The sequence below is a fragment of the Lepisosteus oculatus genome, chromosome 5, assembly GCF_040954835.1.
Source record: "Lepisosteus oculatus isolate fLepOcu1 chromosome 5, fLepOcu1.hap2, whole genome shotgun sequence".
Taxonomy (NCBI): domain Eukaryota; kingdom Metazoa; phylum Chordata; class Actinopteri; order Semionotiformes; family Lepisosteidae; genus Lepisosteus; species Lepisosteus oculatus.
The window spans coordinates 56,848,618-56,868,788 of NC_090700.1; the positions used below are offsets into that span (position 1 = coordinate 56,848,618).

At 39.0% G+C, this 20,171-nt stretch overlaps 1 protein-coding gene across 2 annotated transcripts in view; it reads right to left on the minus strand.

The window, feature by feature from the left end:
- Positions 1 to 16,042, minus strand: part of LOC107076919 (synaptotagmin-5) — a 29,411-nt gene extending 13,369 nt beyond the window's left edge. The window contains exon 1 of one of the 2 annotated variants that reach the window (XM_015343386.2): positions 15,201 to 16,042. In XM_015343386.2, the coding sequence (XP_015198872.2) occupies positions 15,201 to 15,345 (145 nt within the window). In that variant the 5' untranslated portion in view covers positions 15,346 to 16,042. Of the gene's footprint in view, positions 1 to 3,862; positions 4,026 to 15,200 lie in introns of those variants that run through there. The other variant, XM_015343387.2, reaches the window with a different exon arrangement.
- Between the last annotated feature and the right edge of the window lie 4,129 nt (positions 16,043 to 20,171).

Here is a 20,171-nt window from a genome sequence, read left to right on the forward strand (position 1 = left end):
AAGCACAGGGTGCAAGACATAACTATGGCTATCCAGTCCATTGCAGTGCATATACAGTACATAGAAGCAACCTAATTTGGATCACTCACACTTTCACAAGTGCTGTGCACAGTTCCACAGTTCTGCATTATCATCTTTATGCACACGATTTGTCCAGGCAGCAGTGATAGTGCAGATACTGAAGATGAGTATGAAGTACTAAACACACCCAAGCACAAATTCAGCATAGTAGGCATACGTGTATCTCTGGAAGCACCCTGAATTCCTGGTAAAAAAACAACAGAGGCACTGGGAGAATCCCAGTCTGAAATGGAACCCAGGACCGAAGAGCTGCTGTGTTGGATACCATAACATCAGGACCTTCAACTTCATTTATTCATCTTAAATCACAAATTATACCTGATGCATTCCCTGTCTTTATTTTTAAATATACAGTATACTATGTTAAAATCGAAAACTTCTGAAGATTATCAGCCACTCCCACATAGCCTCTCCCCTGTCTGAGCTTCTTTCCCTGGGAACAAGGTTAAGATGTGTCAAATCTGGAACAGTAACAATAATAATAATAATAATAATAATTGCTTACACTTATATAGCGCTTTTCTGGACACTCCACTCAAAGCGCTTTACAGGTAATGGGGATCCCCTCCACCACCACCAGTGTGCAGCCCCACCTGGATGATGCGACAGCAGCCATAGTGCACCAGTACACTCCCCACACACCAGCTCTCAGTGGGGAGGAGAGCAGACTAATGAAGCCAATTCACAGATGGGAATTATTAGGAGGCCACGATTGGTAAGGGCCAATGGGAAATTTGGCCAGGACACCGGGGTTACACCCCTACTCTTTTCAAGAAATGCCCTAGGATTTTTAAATGACCACAGAGAGTCAGGACCTCTGTTTTACATCTCATATGAAGGACGGCACCTGTTTTACAGTATAGTGTCCCCATCACTATACTGGGGCATTAGGACCCACATGGACCACAGGGTGAGTGCCCCCTGCTGGGCCCACTAACACCTATTCCAGCAGCAGCAGCTTTTCCCAGGAGGTCTCCATCCAGGTACTGACCAGGCTCACACCTGCTGAGCTTCAGTGGGCTGCCAGCTGTGAGTTGCAGGGTGATATGGCTGCTGGCAACAGTAGCTCTGGATCAACACTTACTTTGCTGGTTATGCAGTCTCTTAACTCAAAACTGTTAAAAAATATGTATTGGCAACTTTGTGGATTCTATCTTCACTGCAATGCGACATTATATTGTGTTTTGATATGTGTGGAATATTTATGATTTTTTTTCTCTCCTTGTACCTGTTGTTTTTTGTATCTCTGTTATTTGAAGTGCATCACATAAAAGTCCTAATCCAAAGGCTTGGTTTGGCAGTAAAGCTGACTTTGACATTTGATTTTTTTACTTGTACTGGGATGAACACAAAATGATTCAAAAACATTCAGAAGCTTTTACAAATAGAGAGGATGAGGGAATAGAGCAATAGTGAAAATAAAAATAAAAAGCTAAAAAAATGTAACCCCATTTATACATTGAGGTCAGGTTCTCTATAAAATGTGGGAAAATAAAATGTATTAATTTATTTTAATAGAAAAGAAATAAGGGGCATGAGTAGGGTGTACAAAGTCAATGCAGGATAAATGACTAAATTTAGTCCAAATAAGAGATCGCAAAAAGCAATCAAATCGATTCAGAAATGAGAACAGAATGGCAAAAGTACCAAGTAATTAAATGTTGTATGCATTGTTTTCTAATCTATAAACCTAATCAATGAGTATTTTTAAGTGTTGAATTTGGCACAAAAAGTGTTTGTAAAAGTAAACTGCATGTATCCATGCAGTAATATATTGCTAACCTTAAGTATTTTTAGTCGTTATAAAAGAGCTTTGTAATGGCAGATTTTGTTTGCTGTCCTTTGATCTCTTAATGGCATTTTTCACTTTTGATTCATGGCCAGTAGACCCTACTAAGATATAATTTTGCTGTCAATCACTTTTATCATACACAAACAAAGAACCAAGCACTGCAAATGAATAAAGGGGATTATTAAGTCCCTCGTAAGTTAAAACAAGAAAAGATTTCTCAAACATTTCTCATTTCTGCTTTACTGGTGTTCTGTCTACATCTGGTTTATAGAAGTGCAATACGCGGAAGGGGAATGGGCAATTTATTTATTATTCACAACTGTGCAATAGATACAGTATATACTCTGTACAATATGCCTGGGAGTGTGCGATATCTATACTGTGTATTACATCTTCCTTGTGTTCTGTATATTCATAATTTTTGTTGTGTGTGCTTTTTCTGTTTTGTTTGTAATTCTTTATTCAATTTTTTAAAAAAAATATTTATTGTATTTCTGTATTACTACATTTGTACTGTACTGTTTTGATTGTGCCTGGCTGCTGTAGCACTTGAATTTCCCGCATGGGATTAATAAGATAAGATCACTTTATTAGCCATATACAATTTTTTGCATTAGTAATTCATCTTTTTTCACATACCCCACTTGCTCTCCATGAGACACAGACAGGGAGAGAGAAGCTTGTGGTCAGAGTGCAGGGTCAGCCATTGTAAAGGCACCCCTGGAGCAGTTGGGGTTAAGGGCCTTGCTCAGGTGGCCCAACAGAGTAGGATTCCTCTGTCGGCTGCAGGATTTGAACCAGCAACCTTCCAGCCCCAGGCGCAGATCCCTAGCCACAGTGCCACCACTCCACCCCATGAGGATGTTATACCTCATGTAAAGTACCTGCAGTACCTACTTTCTTAAGACCACATACTGTATACTTACAGAATTATGACTCTGCTGTGATGTGGCCAATCATAAGATCAAAATCCTACTGAGCATGAGGATGTTATACCTCATAAAACTCCTACAACAGCATTCCAGTAAACCCAGTGGGTGGAATGATATCTGACAAAGCAGGGTTGCCAACCTCACCCATAAACTGTGTTGCTGCAAGGTGTTAATACTGTATCTCTCACACTTTCACAAGGGCTGTGCACAGTTCCACATCTTATCGTCTTTATGTGCATGACTCATCCAGGCCGCAGTGATAGTACAGATACTGAAGATGAGTATGAAGTACTAAACGCATCTAAATTAAGGTATTTGCTTTACTTTGCTCTTCACAACAATTCCACAGACGGGACAGTTAATTAAGACTACTTTCAATAACTCATGACATGTACTGGATGGGGAAATAAAAATGAGGGATGTCTGAATTGCAAGTTGAGGTTCAAAATACTCAGACAGTCATGCTGCATACTATTAACTAGATCAATTTATCTGAGTCATGTCCGAAGAAAATCATTACACTACTACAGCAAAATCTCTGCCCTTGGATTAGAGTGGAGGGAACTGGTGCTGTTCAGTAATTATCTTAAGTAAAAAAATGTACTGCATGCTTATTATTCACTTTTTTTTCATATTTGCCTGAGTTTGAAACTTTAAAAATGTAGCAGAATACATTAAATGTTAATATATAATTTACTTAAATTAATATTGTGAATTATTGAAAAGAGACAGATCTAAATGGGATCTATACTATTCTTGTGAGTAATGCATGTCTATTTTTAAACATCTTATTTAGAGTTAACATTAAGTAACAGAAATGTAATTATTTGCAAAGTAACAGTTGGCATGAAGGTTAAATTGCTGGTTTTGTTTTTAGGAACATCCACATTAATCCAATTTAAATCTATTTCGAAAGAAGGCACCTTAAAACTAAGAAAAAGCAATAATCTAGATTTCTGTTAAACCAGATTAAATGACTTGCATTAGAACTTTAAATGTATTTGTAATTTTACATCGATTCTCACAATGAGGATTAATTAAAGAGTAGTTCTCCTACCTTCTAAAGCTGATTCGGGCATTTTAGCGCAAAGCTGGCGTGCCGGGTTTCCGCAGTGTTGTTAAGGCTAAGAGCTCCAGGGAAAGTGCGACACAAGGGAACCCATTCCTCGCTCCGCTTGCAGGAATTGCCTTGTGAAAGTGAGCATCAGCTCTTGGGCACAGACCCTTTGACAGCCATCCAGCCAATAAGAAAGCGGCTGGACAAAGCAGCCCAGCACACACAACTGCTCGCGAACACCAGGCGGGGGATGGGCCGACAGGGGAGACACACAGTGGGGGCAACACCCCTCGCCGAGCAGACGCAGGGAGACTGTTAGGTAACAACATTAAACATGCATCTCATAAATGATAGTGTCACCAGACAGTTTTATCAAGGAATGAAGTAAATAGAATGGATTTACATTGAGAGAGTGACTGTGGTGACGAATCTAGCTGAGAAACTAACCTACTACTAGGTCTACTGCATTATTTTCCTTTTGTACTTGAGGGACATTTGCTTCAAAATCTCTATGATGCTTTCAGAGAATCTGTAACGGCAAAGATAGCCCTTGTTAAACAGACACGGAGATGAGAGATAGTAGATGGAGACAATATCTCTATAGCCAGAGGTATAAAAACAGCATTTACAGATTTACATAGCAGAATTGTGAAATTAGAAGTCAATTCTATGGGAGGGCTATGTCCATTTCTGTAGGCTAAACTTTCCTAACTTTTTGATTGTAGAGTTTTCCTAGTTATGCAGGATATAATCGTATCTTTTCCTCACTCTGTAAACAGCACATATCCGTCATTGCAGCAGAACAATGCACTTAACAAGTGGGATAAGTGTCTTTAAATACACTGCAGAGTAAGTGGGTAGACGCAGCCAAGAGCTGATAAATGCCAAGCTGATTGACTGAATAAGGAGAGGTCAGCAGATTTAAATCTGAGTGTGACTTACAAACTGCTGGTTAGTTTTCATTGCTTTGGTTTGCTGTGTGGATTGCTGATGAACTGTATATACGTTCTACAATAATGTTTCTACTACTAACGCTTTATAAGTGTAAGGAATTATTAATGATTATTACTATGAAGGAGACAGTAACATTTCTAAAGGAGCTACAACAAGTGTTCTAGTATAATTCAAACAGAAGGTATTCAAATTGTACCTGACAAATCCAACATGGTAGCCAAATCAACTGATCTCTCTTGTACAGGGCTAAATCCTTGGCATAACCTTTTGTACCAGGTTTCTCATCCGTAATTGATTACAGGGTAGATTTCTGAAACTTTCTCAAACTCTAAGAAGAATTCAATATACTGTATAGTGATCAAACTTTATAAATTATCAGCAGCATTTTCACTCTGGTCCAACTTCCCGAAGGGTTTTACAGTCCTGTGAAGTTTCAGGTGTTTGTCGAATGTAGCAATTTTATGGTTTTGAAAATCTTGGTATAATAATATAATACATTATCCGAACATGAATAGTTTACCTCCAGAAACTTTGCTGTTTGGAAGCCTAACAATCTAAACAATAATACATTTCCTCCAGCTCGTGTTACTTTGTTACTTGAATGCCTGAATGGCTTGCCAGTTGTCTTTTAAGAATGTAAGAAGGGTTCTGAATGAAAGGAGAGAATTTGGCTAATCTGGCTTGTTTGGTTACTAATTGGTTAGTAACTAAGATCTTATAACGACCTTTTCTTAAAGGATCCTAGAAAATAGTTGTCTACAATATGACTGGATAGTTTGTTCCAGACAAGATCTTTTTCTTCCAGTTCTTAACAACTTCACTCAGACAAAAATAATTATTGCACAATTCATTGAAAAGAGGACAGGTGTGAGTAAAATGGTGCTCTTCTGTGAATCTTATATTTTAAATTCATGATCAGTTTAAACAGTTGGAGCTCTCAAACAAAAACAAGATACCTAGAATCAACCTGTACCTCACAACTGGAAGCCCACTGAAGCTCAGCAGGTGTGAGCCTGGTCAGTACCTGGATGGGAGACCTCCTGGGAAAGCTAAGGTTGCTGCTGGAACCAGTAGAGAGCTCACCCTGTGGTCTGTGTGGTGGTTTGTGTGATGGGGACACTATAATTAAAAAAGTCACCCTCTTCAAATGTGATGTAAAACCAAGGTCTTAGTGGTCATTAAAATGCCAGGGTGTTTCTTGAAAAGAGTAGGGGTGTTACCTCTGTCTCATTTGGTTTCCTGGCCAAATTACCAGTCACGGCCTCCTAATAATCCCCATCTATGAACTGGCTTCATCACCCTGTTCTCCTCCCCACTGAGAGCTGGTGTGTGGGGAGCGTTCTGGCGCACTATGCCTGCCGTCGCATCATCCAGGTGGCACTGCACACTGGTGGTGGTGGAGGGGATCCCCATCACCTGTAAAGCACTGAGTGGAGTGTCCAGAAAAGAACTATATAATTGTAAGGCATTATTATTAATTATAAATACCTGTCCGTCTACCATGATCTTCTACAGGTCTGTTTGGATATTGCAAAATGGGGGGGGGGGAGATCCTTCTGGCAAATTGTCACACCTTGAATTGAGAGCTATGCTCTTCTTCATCATTGCTGGCATAGATCAATACTGTGGATCTATTAGTAGATAAACATTACTAATGTAACTTTAGTGGTTTATAACCATACAATCCATTGTATAAGAGCAGCTGTTTTATAAGAGCTCTTTCATACTATTATAAGACCAACTTTGGTTTCTGAATGCATGCGGCTACATCTGTCTTTTTCAATCTTTTATTCTTTATTAGAAGGCGCAAGCATTCCACCCACACTGCCCGTTTCAGTGATTCCTGTCAACTCCCATCATTGGCAGCATCCCACACACACAACCGCACAACCAAGGTCTTCTGACATCGCACTTGAAATGAAGTATTTTCACTAAGATGCACACTGGTGGTGGATGTCTCTCAGAGTGCTGCAATCTGGCAAAAACCTCACCTAAATTTGGTAGATTAATTGATCCCTGCTTCATGATCGGTATCACTAATTAATTCACTACATCTATTTCACTGGAGTTCCCATAGCTAAACCTGGTACACAGAAATTGTTAGAAGATGCCCAAACCCACCCCTTCATGTTGTACTCCGAGTCTTTCAGTATACCACCATGGGTGCAAGCTGCCATGTCAACAAATTCTGAAAAGGTCAAAATCCACAGAAGCTCCAATCGGTAAACCAGTTTGAATAGTTTGGATCAAAATCCTTCGCATGGATAAGCTTGGGAAGCTGTTCAATGGGATGGCCATTACCTGTCATACAACAGCTTTATTTAGACAACTACCTATGATATACAGTACATACAGTATTACTGGGGAAAGTAATGAAAATATGTAATGGCTATTTATTGTTCTTCCTGAACAATAATGATAGTCGTAATTATTGCCAGAAAACCATCAGATCCAGTTTCATCTGCAGGAAAGCTTTGTATACAAATACTGCTCAGAGGTCATTTTCATTCAGCACTGAAAATAACATCTCTGCACAAATCCTAAAGTATTTTGAAGCTTTGTGCCTTTTTAACAGGAAGAGGTTTTTCCTGCCAGCACTTTGTGGGTGAAAACATACTGTATGATAGCTAATGCCACAGATGTATACAAAGACTATTATTATATTGAGTGAATTAATATATTTTAGTAAAATTATGGTTAAAAATATGACTACATTTTACTATCAATAGCAGTATAGCAGTACTGCTTAACGAGGTTCGAATGATTACAATGAAGTTTTGGTTGTTGAAAATCCCATATTAACCCAATTTATGAAGAGCTGCACCTAAATGATAACTCTTTAACTACTACCAGTTTATTTTAATACTAGTGACCTAGTGTTTATGTCAGTTAATCACAAACAGGTATACCTCTAGTCCAAAACATTTATTAAAAACGCTATACCCTACCGGCTTGTTTGAATTTCATATTAAAGTCTTATGTCGAAATGAAATCAGCACTCTTCTCACTTTGTTTAATTATCTGTTGATACACCTGTGTGAATCATCTGGAATCTTCTATAGATGACTAATCCTTGTGATCTTATTTCTTCAACTTCTTCAGACAGGCCTAGTATGAAGGACATTTGACAAAAACAATGACATGTGACACCTTTGCAGTTTTGGTCACTACACCTGGGCTTTCTGACTTGTCCTTTAGTACATTGGTAATGTTTGTGTTCTATTAGTGCAAAGTGAAGGTTCTAGTGTTTCCTTATCACTAGAGTTTAAAAATACCTGATAATGTATAATAGCAGAATTGCTTGAGAAAACAGGCCAGAAGTATATATATATAAAAAAAAGAAAATCTACTCATTTTCTTTGCAAACATATTTGCAGGTGTAAGTTTGTTTGTGCATACACATGCAGTGTACACCTAGATATAGGTATGTGGGTGTACAGTATGTTGTATACTGTATGTCTGTTTGTGCACAGAGGTACAGTGCCTTGCGAAAGTATTCGGCCCCCTTGAACTTTTCAACCTTTTGCCACATTTCAGGCTTCAAACATAAAGATATAAATTTTTTATTTTATGTGAAGAATCACCAACAAGTGGGACACAATTGTGAAGTGGAACGACATCTATTGGATTTTTGAAACTTTTTTAACTAATAAAAAAATGAAAAGTGGGGCGTGCAAAATTATTCGGCCCCTTTACTTTCAGTGCAGCAAACTCACTCCAGAAGTTCAGCGAGGATCTCTGAATGATCCAATGTTGTCCTAAATGACTGATGGTGATAAATAGAATCCACCTGTGTGTAATCAAGTCTCTGTATAAATGCACCTGCTCTGTGATAGTCTCAAGGTTCTGTTGAAAGCGCAGAGAGCATCATGAAGACCAAGGAACACACCAGGCAGGTCCGTAATACTGTTGTGGAGAAGTTTAAAGCCGGATTTGGATACAAAAAGATTTCCCAAGCTTCAAACATCCCAAGGAGCACTGTGCAAGCGATCATCTTGAAATGGAAGGAGTATCAGACCACTGCAAATCTACCAAGACCTGGCCGTCCCTCTAAACTTTCAGCTCAGACAAGGAGAAGACTGATCAGAGATGCAGCCAAGAGGCCCATGATCACTCTGGATGAACTGCAGAGAACTACAGCTGAGGTGGGAGAGTCTGTCCATAGGACAACAATCAGTCTTACACTGCACAAATCTGGCCTTTATGGAAGAGTGGCAAGAAGAAAGCCATTTCTCAAAGATGTCCATAAAAAGTCTCGTCTAAAGTTTGCCACAAGCCACCTGGGAGACACCCCAAACATGTGGAAGAAGGTGCTCTGGTCAGATGAAACCAAAATCGAACTTTTTGGCCACAATGCAAAACGATATGTTTTGCGTAAAAGCAACACAGCTCATCACCCTCAACACACCATCCCCACTGTCAAACATGGTGGTGGCAGCATCATGGTTTGGGCCTGCTTTTCTTCAGCAGGGACAGGGAAGATGGTTAAAATTGAGGGGAAGATGGATGCAGCCACATACAGGACCATTCTGGATGAAAACCTGTTGGAGTCTGCAAAAGACCTGAAACTGGGACGGAGATTTATCTTCCAACAAGACAATGATCCCAAACATACAGCAAAATCTACAAAGGAATGGTTCACAAATAAACGTATCCAGGTGTTTGAATGGCCAAGTCAAAGTCCAGACCTGAATCCAATCGAGAATCTGTGGAAAGAGCTGAAAACTGCTGTTCACAAACGCTCTCCATCCAACCTCACTGAGCTCGAGCTGTTTTGCAAGGAAGAATGGGCAAGAATTTCAGTCTCTCGATGTGCAAAACTGATAGAGACATACCCCAAGCGACTTGCAGCTGTAATCGCAGCAAAAGGTGGCTCTACAAAGTATTAACGCAAGGGGGCCGAATAATTTTGCACGCCCCACTTTTCATTTTTTTATTAGTTAAAAAAGTTTCAAAAATCCAATAGATTTCGTTCCACTTCACAATTGTGTCCCACTTGTTGGTGATTCTTCACATAAAATAAAAAAATTATATCTTTATGTTTGAAGCCTGAAATGTGGCAAAAGGTTGAAAAGTTCAAGGGGGCCGAATACTTTCGCAAGGCACTGTATATGAACATGTATAGCTGCATCATGTACTGTAGATACAGGTGTATGAATACAATAACTAATGTAGATTATACATCTTAGAACCTTGTGTTTTTCTCTATTTGTATATGAAGTTTGAGTGGAGAGCTGCATCAGCATGTGTTACCAGAAAGGGGCTCATACACACATGATAATGGATATACAGTGCCTTGCGAAAGTATTCGGCCCCCTTGAACTTTTCAACCTTTTGCCACATTTCAGGCTTCAAACATAAAGATATAAATTTTTTATTTTATGTGAAGAATCACCAACAAGTGGGACACAATTGTGAAGTGGAACGAAATCTATTGGATTTTTGAAACTTTTTTAACTAATAAAAAAATGAAAAGTGGGGCGTGCAAAATTATTCGGCCCCTTTACTTTCAGTGCAGCAAACTCACTCCAGAAGTTCAGCGAGGATCTCTGAATGATCCAATGTCCTAAATGACTGATGGTGATAAATAGAATCCACCTGTGTGTAATCAAGTCTCTGTATAAATGCACCTGCTCTGTGATAGTCTCAAGTTCTGTTGAAAGCGCAGAGAGCATCATGAAGACCAAGGAACACACCAGGCAGGTCCGTAATACTGTTGTGGAGAAGTTTAAAGCCGGATTTGGATACAAAAAGATTTCCCAAGCTTCAAACATCCCAAGGAGCACTGTGCAAGCGATCATCTTGAAATGGAAGGAGTATCAGACCACTGCAAATCTACCAAGACCTGGCCGTCCCTCTAAACTTTCAGCTCAGACAAGGAGAAGACTGATCAGAGATGCAGCCAAGAGGCCCATGATCACTCTGGATGAACTGCAGAGAACTACAGCTGAGGTGGGAGAGTCTGTCCATAGGACAACAATCAGTCTTACACTGCACAAATTTGGCCTTTATGGAAGAGTGGCAAGAAGAAAGCCATTTCTCAAAGATATCCATAAAAAGTCTCGTCTAAAGTTTGCCACAAGCCACCTGGGAGACACCCCAAACATGTGGAAGAAGGTGCTCTGGTCAGATGAAACCAAAATCGAACTTTTTGGCCACAATGCAAAACGATATGTTTGGCGTAAAAGCAACACAGTTCATCACCCTCAACACACCATCCCCACTGTCAAACATGGTGGTGGCAGCATCATGGTTTGGGCCTGCTTTTCTTCAGCAGGGACAGTGAAGATGGTTAAAATTGAGGGGAAGGTGGATGCAGCCAAATACAGGACCATTCTGGATGAAAACCTGTTGGAGTCTGCAAAAGACCTGAAACTGGGATGGAGATTTATCTTCCAACAAGACAATGATCCCAAACATACAGCAAAATCTACAAAGGAATGGTTCACAAATAAACGTATCCAGGTGTTTGAATGGCCAAGTCAAAGTCCAGACCTGAATCCAATCGAGAATCTGTGGAAAGAGCTGAAAACTGCTGTTCACAAACGCTCTCCATCCAACCTCACTGAGCTCGAGCTGTTTTGCAAGGAAGAATGGGCAAGAATTTCAGTCTCTCGATGTGCAAAACTGATAGAGACATACCCCAAGCGACTTGCAGCTGTAATCGCAGCAAAAGGTGGCTCTACAAAGTATTAACGCAAGGGGGCCGAATAATTTTGCACGCCCCACTTTTCATTTTTTTATTAGTTAAAAAAGTTTCAAAAATCCAATAGATTTCGTTCCACTTCACAATTGTGTCCCACTTGTTGGTGATTCTTCACATAAAATAAAAAAATTATATCTTTATGTTTGAAGCCTGAAATGTGGCAAAAGGTTGAAAAGTTCAAGGGGGCCGAATACTTTCGCAAGGCACTGTATACTGTATTTGAATGTGATGCAGCAGTTTCTGTTACAGCAAATGGGACATTTTAGACTTTCACAGCAAAAGGGTTAACTTTTATTTAATTACCTAGAGAACATGGTTTACTGCATGTCCTGCAGAAAATGCCATGCCATTTACATCAACAAAATTGGAAGAAGACTCCCTGGTGTTTCAGGGAATAAAACCCAGTGAAGGACAAACATTGCTCCAAGCCGGTAGTTCCCCATTTGAACTCTTATGGACAATTTGGCTGCACGTGTCCTTTTGCTTTTAGGAGTCCTACTCCAGAAAAAACAAGAATATCCTTAAACCTAGATCCCCCCCCAGACACACACACACCTCAGGTGGCGATAGATTAGTTTATTTTTAAACCTCTTCAGATTTTTACAGAGTTTAGCTTTTCACACATCTCTTCTAGATTTCTTCATGTGTCAATCCCAACACAGTGTGTGAATCCAAATTAGGTTTTTTTAATATGGTATTCAAAACCATATCAGCTTCTCATAAATCGTAGTTACTGTGTCCTTTGATATGCTGATATTTTATGTGCAAAATTTTATCTTTTGTATTCTCAGATTTCTACAGCTATGCTTTTTTTATTTCTCCTAAAAGAATGACTCTTCTCTCGGTTTATGGAGCTGTATTCTTATGTAAAGGGCAGTGTAGACTCTTACAAAAGGCTTTAGTGTCTTTGAGGTAAAAATCTAAAAAAACTGAGGCCCTGCTTCCTTCATTAAAGATACTGGTACTGTTCATAAGAGTAGATGTGTCAATCCCAACAGAGTGTGTGAATCCAATTCATGTTCGTATTAGGTTTTCCTAATCTTTCTTTATAATTCTACTGGTAAAGCAGTTTCTCACTTTTCTTCCTGACCTACTGTGTGGCTACTGGCTGCAGAATGGTGACTACCTATTGTATAAAGTTCATGATTTAGGATGACAAAAGCTAAATAAAAGCAAACTGTAAATAACATTTAAATATTAGAATAAGAACTAGAACATGAATAAGTACATTTTCTCAAACAATAGGTAGTCCCAAAAAGTGACTCATCTGAATTTTTCCAATCAACACATAATAGCACAGAAATTGTCGTTAATGAAAAATAATCATGAAATAAGACTTTAACACTTTGACATATCACAATAAAAAACATGTCAAAAGTACCATCATTTGGTACCAAATGTCTTGTCTTGCATAAGTGATTAACATGGAGATCATTCTGTATTAGCCATACTTGTTAGTTTTGAATATGTTAAAGGTTATAGTCTGGATAATACAAAACTCTGAAAAATAAAGGAATCATTGATTGTGTGGGGTGATTTTTTATCAACTGAGCACATAATAAAATAAAGAATATACATCCTAAAGATCGTATGCTTGGTTGTTCAAATTGCTGGGAAAATTGCTTTCTTCTATGAATTTTTTTCTTCTGTTTTTTACTCCACTCACCTTGGTTCATAAAATCTTTCCAGGGATACTTAAAATCTCTCTTGAAAAGGTCACTAATGTGTTTTCCATCTTTAATTAAAAAAACATCTGACAACTTTCTACACAAAATGTAAATATTTTATAAACTAGTGAAAGAGAGTCTGCTGTTAATTGTCTTTTCTTCTTTTATATTTATACATTGCAGATTCAAAGTATGAGGACGCCTGTAGCAAATTAACAGCAGGTACTGTATATTTTACAGGATTATTACCTCAGTTGGTTCAAATAGACCCTATACCCTTTTGTAAGAGTCTACACTGCCCATTAAATAAGAATACAGCTCCAGAACCCGAGAGAACAGTCATTCTTTTAGGAGAAATCAAAAGTAGCATAGTTGGAATCTGAGAATACAAAAGAGTGGTTGTTTGCAGTCCAAAGGTACTGTAAGCTTATCCGGCAGTCAGCTTGCTGGTGATTTAAGTCGCACATGAAATATCAACATATCAAAGAACACAGTAACTACCATTTTTGAGAAGCTGATATAGAAGCACAGTTGAGATTTTTTTTTCAGAAGCCACTAAAAAATTAGGTATAGTAGAAGCTGCAACAAATTCATGTCAAAAGAACTAAAATAATGTTATAGACAGATTTTAAAAAATGGTAACAAGCATTTTTTCTGAAGCAGAATCAAATTAACAATGTCCTCAAGATCAAAATGGTTCTGTTTTTTGTTTTGTTTTGACCAGCATCTCTTCAGGAGGTAAAAAAAGAATCCAGATTACATGGGGGAAAACCCTCAGGATCAGGAGACCGTGCCAACTAAACACAGACGGCAGTGAAGGGCTAAAACCCAGGATCCAAGAACTGAGGCACTAGTGCTAGCTGCCACACTTGCCTCATTTCAATGAATGTGTTCTAAATGCTAAAGCAGCATTTGTCCTGCCCAAAGCAGAATATGCACTGGTAAAATGTGGTAGTTTAGTTTTCAGACAGTGAGAGTTTAGCAACAGTACAACTTTACAAGGACTTCTCCTTTGACTAACAATTGAGACATGGTATCAAGGCTATTAAAAGGAAATGTGACAATTTTCAGAATTATTAAAAAATATGAACATGACAGCAGTTTTACTGAATGACATCACACACTAGTCAAAATAAATTAGTCAATTTAAATTTAAAATTTTAAAACTGCAAATGAAGAGGGACTCTTAAACAACCAGAGGCAGAGAAAAGATGGAAAAATAAAGGTCTCATCCTAAAATGCTCAGATAAGGTTAAGACTAGTGATAAAAGCAAATGAACATAATACATTAAAAATAAAAGGCGAGGACTAACAGTAGAGTAACATTTTTTAAATCAGAAAGCAAAATGCCGTTTGTCATCTGTAGTTACCTATGACATTTGATTTACTGTGACTTAACTCTTCTGTTAAGTTATGTTTTGTATTAATCAGATGAAATACATTTTTGATTACTTGGTAAAACATATAATACAACAAGTTTCCCATACCACTGTATTGTAATTAAATATACACACAATTGTTCGTTTTTGGTATTGTTTTGTGAGACAGTATATTGTAACTTGATTTTTCATGAATGAAAAGCATCTTGTTCTGTGCTCAGAGTCTGTATGCTAATCATTTTAACTTTTCTAAAATACATTAATCTTTTGCTGTTAGCATTCAACATATATAGCGAGTAGTCAGCCAGTGTTGATCATTTCCAAAGATAGATAAGCTAATAGGCAGCAGATAAAATGGCTATATTCGGGAGAAATGTTTATGGCACAAGTTCCCTTAAATTCTAATTTTCCGTTTACAACATTTTTTTTTATTAATCTCTCAGCAAGACCATTCAGAAAATGCACACAACTTAGCTGTCTCATTTGGGCAAGTCAGAAAATCAGTGACGTTACAGAATTAAAGTTAGACTTTTACTGTCTTTGCAGAGCACTAAAATACAGCAAACCCTTTGCAGTTGTGCTTGCTCACACACCTAAAGAAAAACAATAAAGTAAGTTATTAGATTCCATACCTTCCAGGTGTTTGTTGAGGAGAACCTGAATGAGCAGCCAGATGAAGAGGATGACAATGATGCCTTCAATCATGCTCTTGCAGCAGAAGAAGAAGACAGACTGCCAAAGTGGCTGTGCAGGGTACTCTGGATCCCAGTAAGGCATCGTGTAGCCTGGCACCACACAAACGGTGAACTCACTTCCTCAAGCTCCCCACACCTTGCTGTAGAATTCGTTTTTTATTTATTCTTTTTACGATGGGTTTTTGTCCATATTCTCTCAGTTGCCTGCCACAATATGCCTCATCCTCTTTGCCTGTCGACTATTGTGATTCTCCCAACCTTCTTTCATTTCTCTCCTGTTCTGATTTAAAGCTGTATTTCTGTCTGCTCTTTACATCACTTGTCTATTTTCTTGCCCTCTTGCTTTCTTAGTGCACATCCCAAAATACCTTCCTGTGCCACTACAGATGTCCAGCTCTCTGGCCACTTTCTTTTTATTCCTACAAGGCAGAGTATTAGCAGAATCTCTTCAGTTGCTGCTCTCAGCTTCAATCACTGAATTTAACCTCGGAGGAAGGAAAACTGTCATTTCATAGAAATTAAAGTCATTCTTGTAAACAAATGTTTAGGTTCAGGAGAAATTAAATATCTGTAAGATTTATGTGGCATGTAAAACACTCAGAGCAGCCTTTTCCTTTTAGGAAAACCAACATCACTTGTATTGGCTTTTAACCATATTACAATTCATCTATTGCTCCTGTTTGACAGCACAGTTTTCCTCTGAAAAGCAGGATACAAGTGTACCTTGTAGCTGGAAGACGTAGAATTGTGTTGCAGGGATGCCTCAAACGAGATGCTTACTGCTGTCCTCGTATCACTTTTCATCTCTCACCAGTGCTGGTCTTTGATTGCTGTAGATCCCCTCCCTTTTCCTCACTGAGCTCCAGCTGTCCCTTTAATTTGTAGGTTCCCAATCAGCCAGGCCCAAGAGGGCTTTACTCACATGATATAGAGAACAAGTGGATTCTCAGTGGGACAATCCACACTGAAAGGCTAAAAACTTGGAAGAATTAAGCACAGCTTTTGAAAATGTTTCTTTTAACACGTTTCCATGTATGCATGAAACAAATGGCGACAGGCAAGATCTAAACTCAGTCACATTAATTCATAACAGGTCTTCCTCTCTCCCTGCTAATATCCAAGTTCTTTAGTATTAATGTCTCAACTAGCTGATGCTATTTCGATTAGACCTATATATTAAAAGTGGGGTCTGTGACGTAGACCCTGTAGCCCTATCTCCTATTCTCATGCAGTTCTCTATGGGCTATCTGATATTTAACATTTGGACAGTGGATTACAGTAAAAATAACAAAGGATCAGATTAAATTTGATTATGTAAAGAGAGTCCAAAACACAACCTTTGAGTTTCATCATGTTTCTCATCAGATAATCTTGTAGGTTCATAAGCTCTTGAAGGTTTTTTATTTAATCTGCAACCAAAGGAAACAGAGGTACTGGACAGAACTGAAAAATGGCAGGATGATTACTGTAAGCAATCATTTTAATTTTACTATTCATGTTTTAACACCTAAGGGATTTTTTTTGCTACAGAGTCCAAAACAATACAACAAAAGCAAACAAAAATCAGGGTAACAATATATCAGGAGATAATATTTCACTTTTAAGAATGAGTTTGCAGAGGGGATGAACTGTCATGTTGGTGCAAATAACCGGGCTCTAAAAAATGAAAATGAATATTGTTTTCTTCAACTATTAGAGCAAACAGTTCCCTGAGCAGGTATCTGGATAACTAAGATGCAATGTTTGTTCCGGGGTTGGGGTTTGAAACTTCTACAGTTTGTCTGTTTTTTCACTCTACATTAAATGTAATTTATTCCAGAATCACTTTTCATTTCACAGGCAATACCTGTGGACACAATCTATAAGATGCATGTGTACATTTTGAGTACTACCACGTGAATACAAATGCAATAGTCTAATGTTGGGGGAAGCTGGATAACCTGTGTTCTAGAAGTCAAATGGTGTTCATGACTGTTCATAAGAGGTGGTCTACAGTATTAAATCAACAGTAAACAAGTTCTTAATGACCCTGGATCACTATAGTTTATGTTCTCAAAACAAGTGGAAGGGATTGCATAGAAACTTATTTGCTTGTTACCAAATGTCCTTTAACAGTTTTAGGAATTTATCTACTGGTCATGATCCTGAAGAATTTATCAGAAAGCTAAAGCTGTTATCTCAATAAGTAGTCAATAGACTTTACATAATCGAAAGCTATGAATAACTAGTACTTTTTTCATAGCATGGGAACTTAACCCAAGGTATTTTCTTTTGCTTTCCCTTCTGATTCTTTCTCTTGTGAGAATGTACACAGCGATGTGAGGACTCAAGAGACAGCTGCATAATGCCACCTAGTGGTAATATGTAAATCGTGACCATGTTATACACAATGTTACTACAAGGAGATACAAGGTTTGAAATCACTAATGAGGCACGTACAGTAAATGACTGCTATGTCACTGTATGAATGCTTAAGATACAACACAAGGTCTGGGAAAGGAACATTAGTAATCCATTATTTATTTTTATAAAACAGTAGTGAAGCAAATTTAACATGAACTTAGTTTCAATGTTTATATTGCAATTCAATACAGAAAATATGAAGTGGCTTCCCCAGTGTTCAAGTCGATTATTTAAAAGAGCTCCATCCATTTCCCTCTCTTTCCTGCAGCTGTGTGAGAAGGATGTTTGACTACACTGACTACATCAGCTGCAGCAGGGCATTATTAGGTTCTCCTTTGATACACACTCCAGAACTCTGACGTTTTTAAGTAAGTTAAGTATGTTTTTTAGGTATTTCACTCGCTCGAAGGTCTTCAGAGACAGTTTGCAGGAATGCTCTGCTGAGGCCCCAGCTGGGATCAGGGTCAGTATTTCCACACTACTTAGACAGTTTTGAAGCTCTGTGCTGGATTTTGGGTGCCAAGGGAACATGAGTACGAGTGATTATTTGCTCCTATCTGAATCTTTTTTTTTTCTGAGACTTTTGGCTGCCTTTGTTTGGTATTGCAGCACTCAGGAATTTGAAAACTGAGTAAGATCAAAAGGTGCAGTATAATGATAACCTGTTCTATTGAAGACCATGCATTTGCAATAACTGGCGGAGCGGTGGCCCTGTGGCTCAGGATCTGCACCTGTGACCGGAAGGTTGCCGGTTCGTATCCCGCGGCCGGCAGAGGAATCCTACTCCGTTGGGCCCCTGAGCAAGGCCCTTTACCCCAGCTGCTCCAGGGGCGCTGTACAATGGCTGACCCTGCGCTCTGACCCCCAGCTTCTCTCCCTGTCTCTGTGTCTGTGTCTCCATGGAGAAAAAGCTGGGGTATGTAAAAAGACACATTCCTAATGCAAGAAATTGTATAGGGCTAATAAAGAAACATTATTAGTTTTGATTGCTTTAGAATCATATCTTTTGGTTTGAGGAACTTTCGCAAAAATTTTGATTCATCATCATCATCATCATCATCATGATCGGCAAGCTTCATTGCGGAGGAGCCGCCCCCATCAGCCACCTTTGCCAAGCCGTGTCCAGGCCTATATCCAGAGGTTTCAGGTTGTCCTCAGCCGTGTGAAGCCAGGTCCGGCCGGGTCTGCCCCTTGGTCTCTTCCAGCCGGCTGGGGTTTCTGAAGCGCCCGCAGCTGTCGCGCGATGATGAAGATCCTGACACGGGGCAGCTCCTGCCATGTGGCCGAAGAAGCAGAGGAATATCGGAGATCGATCAACTGGGAGATTGGTTGGCAACCGGTGGTGCGTCGAACTTCTGCATGCGTTGCGTGTCTGGCATAGGGGATCTGCAGGATCTTCCCCAGGCACCACATGTCGCATGCGTCCAGCCGAGCACATAAAAATTGTGGTCGACCCTAATGCACATCTCCTGCTATGCCCCCAAGCTCTGGAACTCTTTACCCAAGGATATTAGAGAGTCACCTTCTCTAAACTCCTTCAAATCCAGACTCAAAACTTTCTTCTTCAGTAAAGCCTTTACTTAACTGGTTCCATTCTTCACCCCTCTGCTCTTCTTAATACCATCTTCCACGGTCTCCTCTATTGTTATTGTTGTATTGTTGTAATTATAATTGTGTCCTGTCTTGTGAAATTTTCTTATTTATTGTTGTAGTCTTCTTATTTATTGTTATTGTCATCCTGTAAAGCGCTTTGAGAAGCCACCTTTAAAGGCGCTATATAAAATAAAGTTTATTATTATTATTATAATGCGGGATCTCCAGTCATGTCTTTCGAGCTGCTTCATGCAGCTGGGCGCAATTGCCAGTTGTCGTAGTACTTCCATGCTGGAACTCCCTGATTCCTGAATGGTGCTACACAGGTAGACGAACGACTCAGGTTCTGGAACTGCTCAATTGAAACCCAGCTACGGATGAGGCTAGCATTCACACACTACATAGAACATTTTTACGATCAGGGCTGGATTGTGCGACCTAAGCCAGCGCTAGGAAGGCTGATAATTTGCTCCTATCTCCAACCTTTTTTTTTTCTTTTTTTCAAGACTTTTGGCCGCTTGGATGTTGCAGTGCACGGTTCAGGGATTGTATTCCAAAACTGGAGTCAGATCAAAGGTTGTAAGAAAGCCAGTTCTAATGGGTTAACACTTTCAAATGTTCCAAAAAGTTGGAGGTAAGAGCAAATGATCACTGACTTGGGCCCCAGAATCCAGAGCTAAAGGTAAAAATTGTCTAAGTAGCGTGTGAATGCTAACACTGACCCTAGCTGGGGTTTCAAATGAGCAATTCTGCAATCTGTCTCTGAAGCCCTCCAGTCACAAAATATTCCTCAAAGAAAAAAATAGGAGTCTAAAATAATCAAAACTAGGGAAAAAAAGCTCTTGGAAAATCAATAATTCTTCAATATACTGTATATTCTTCAATAAAAAATCATCTGTAGGAAAATTTTCA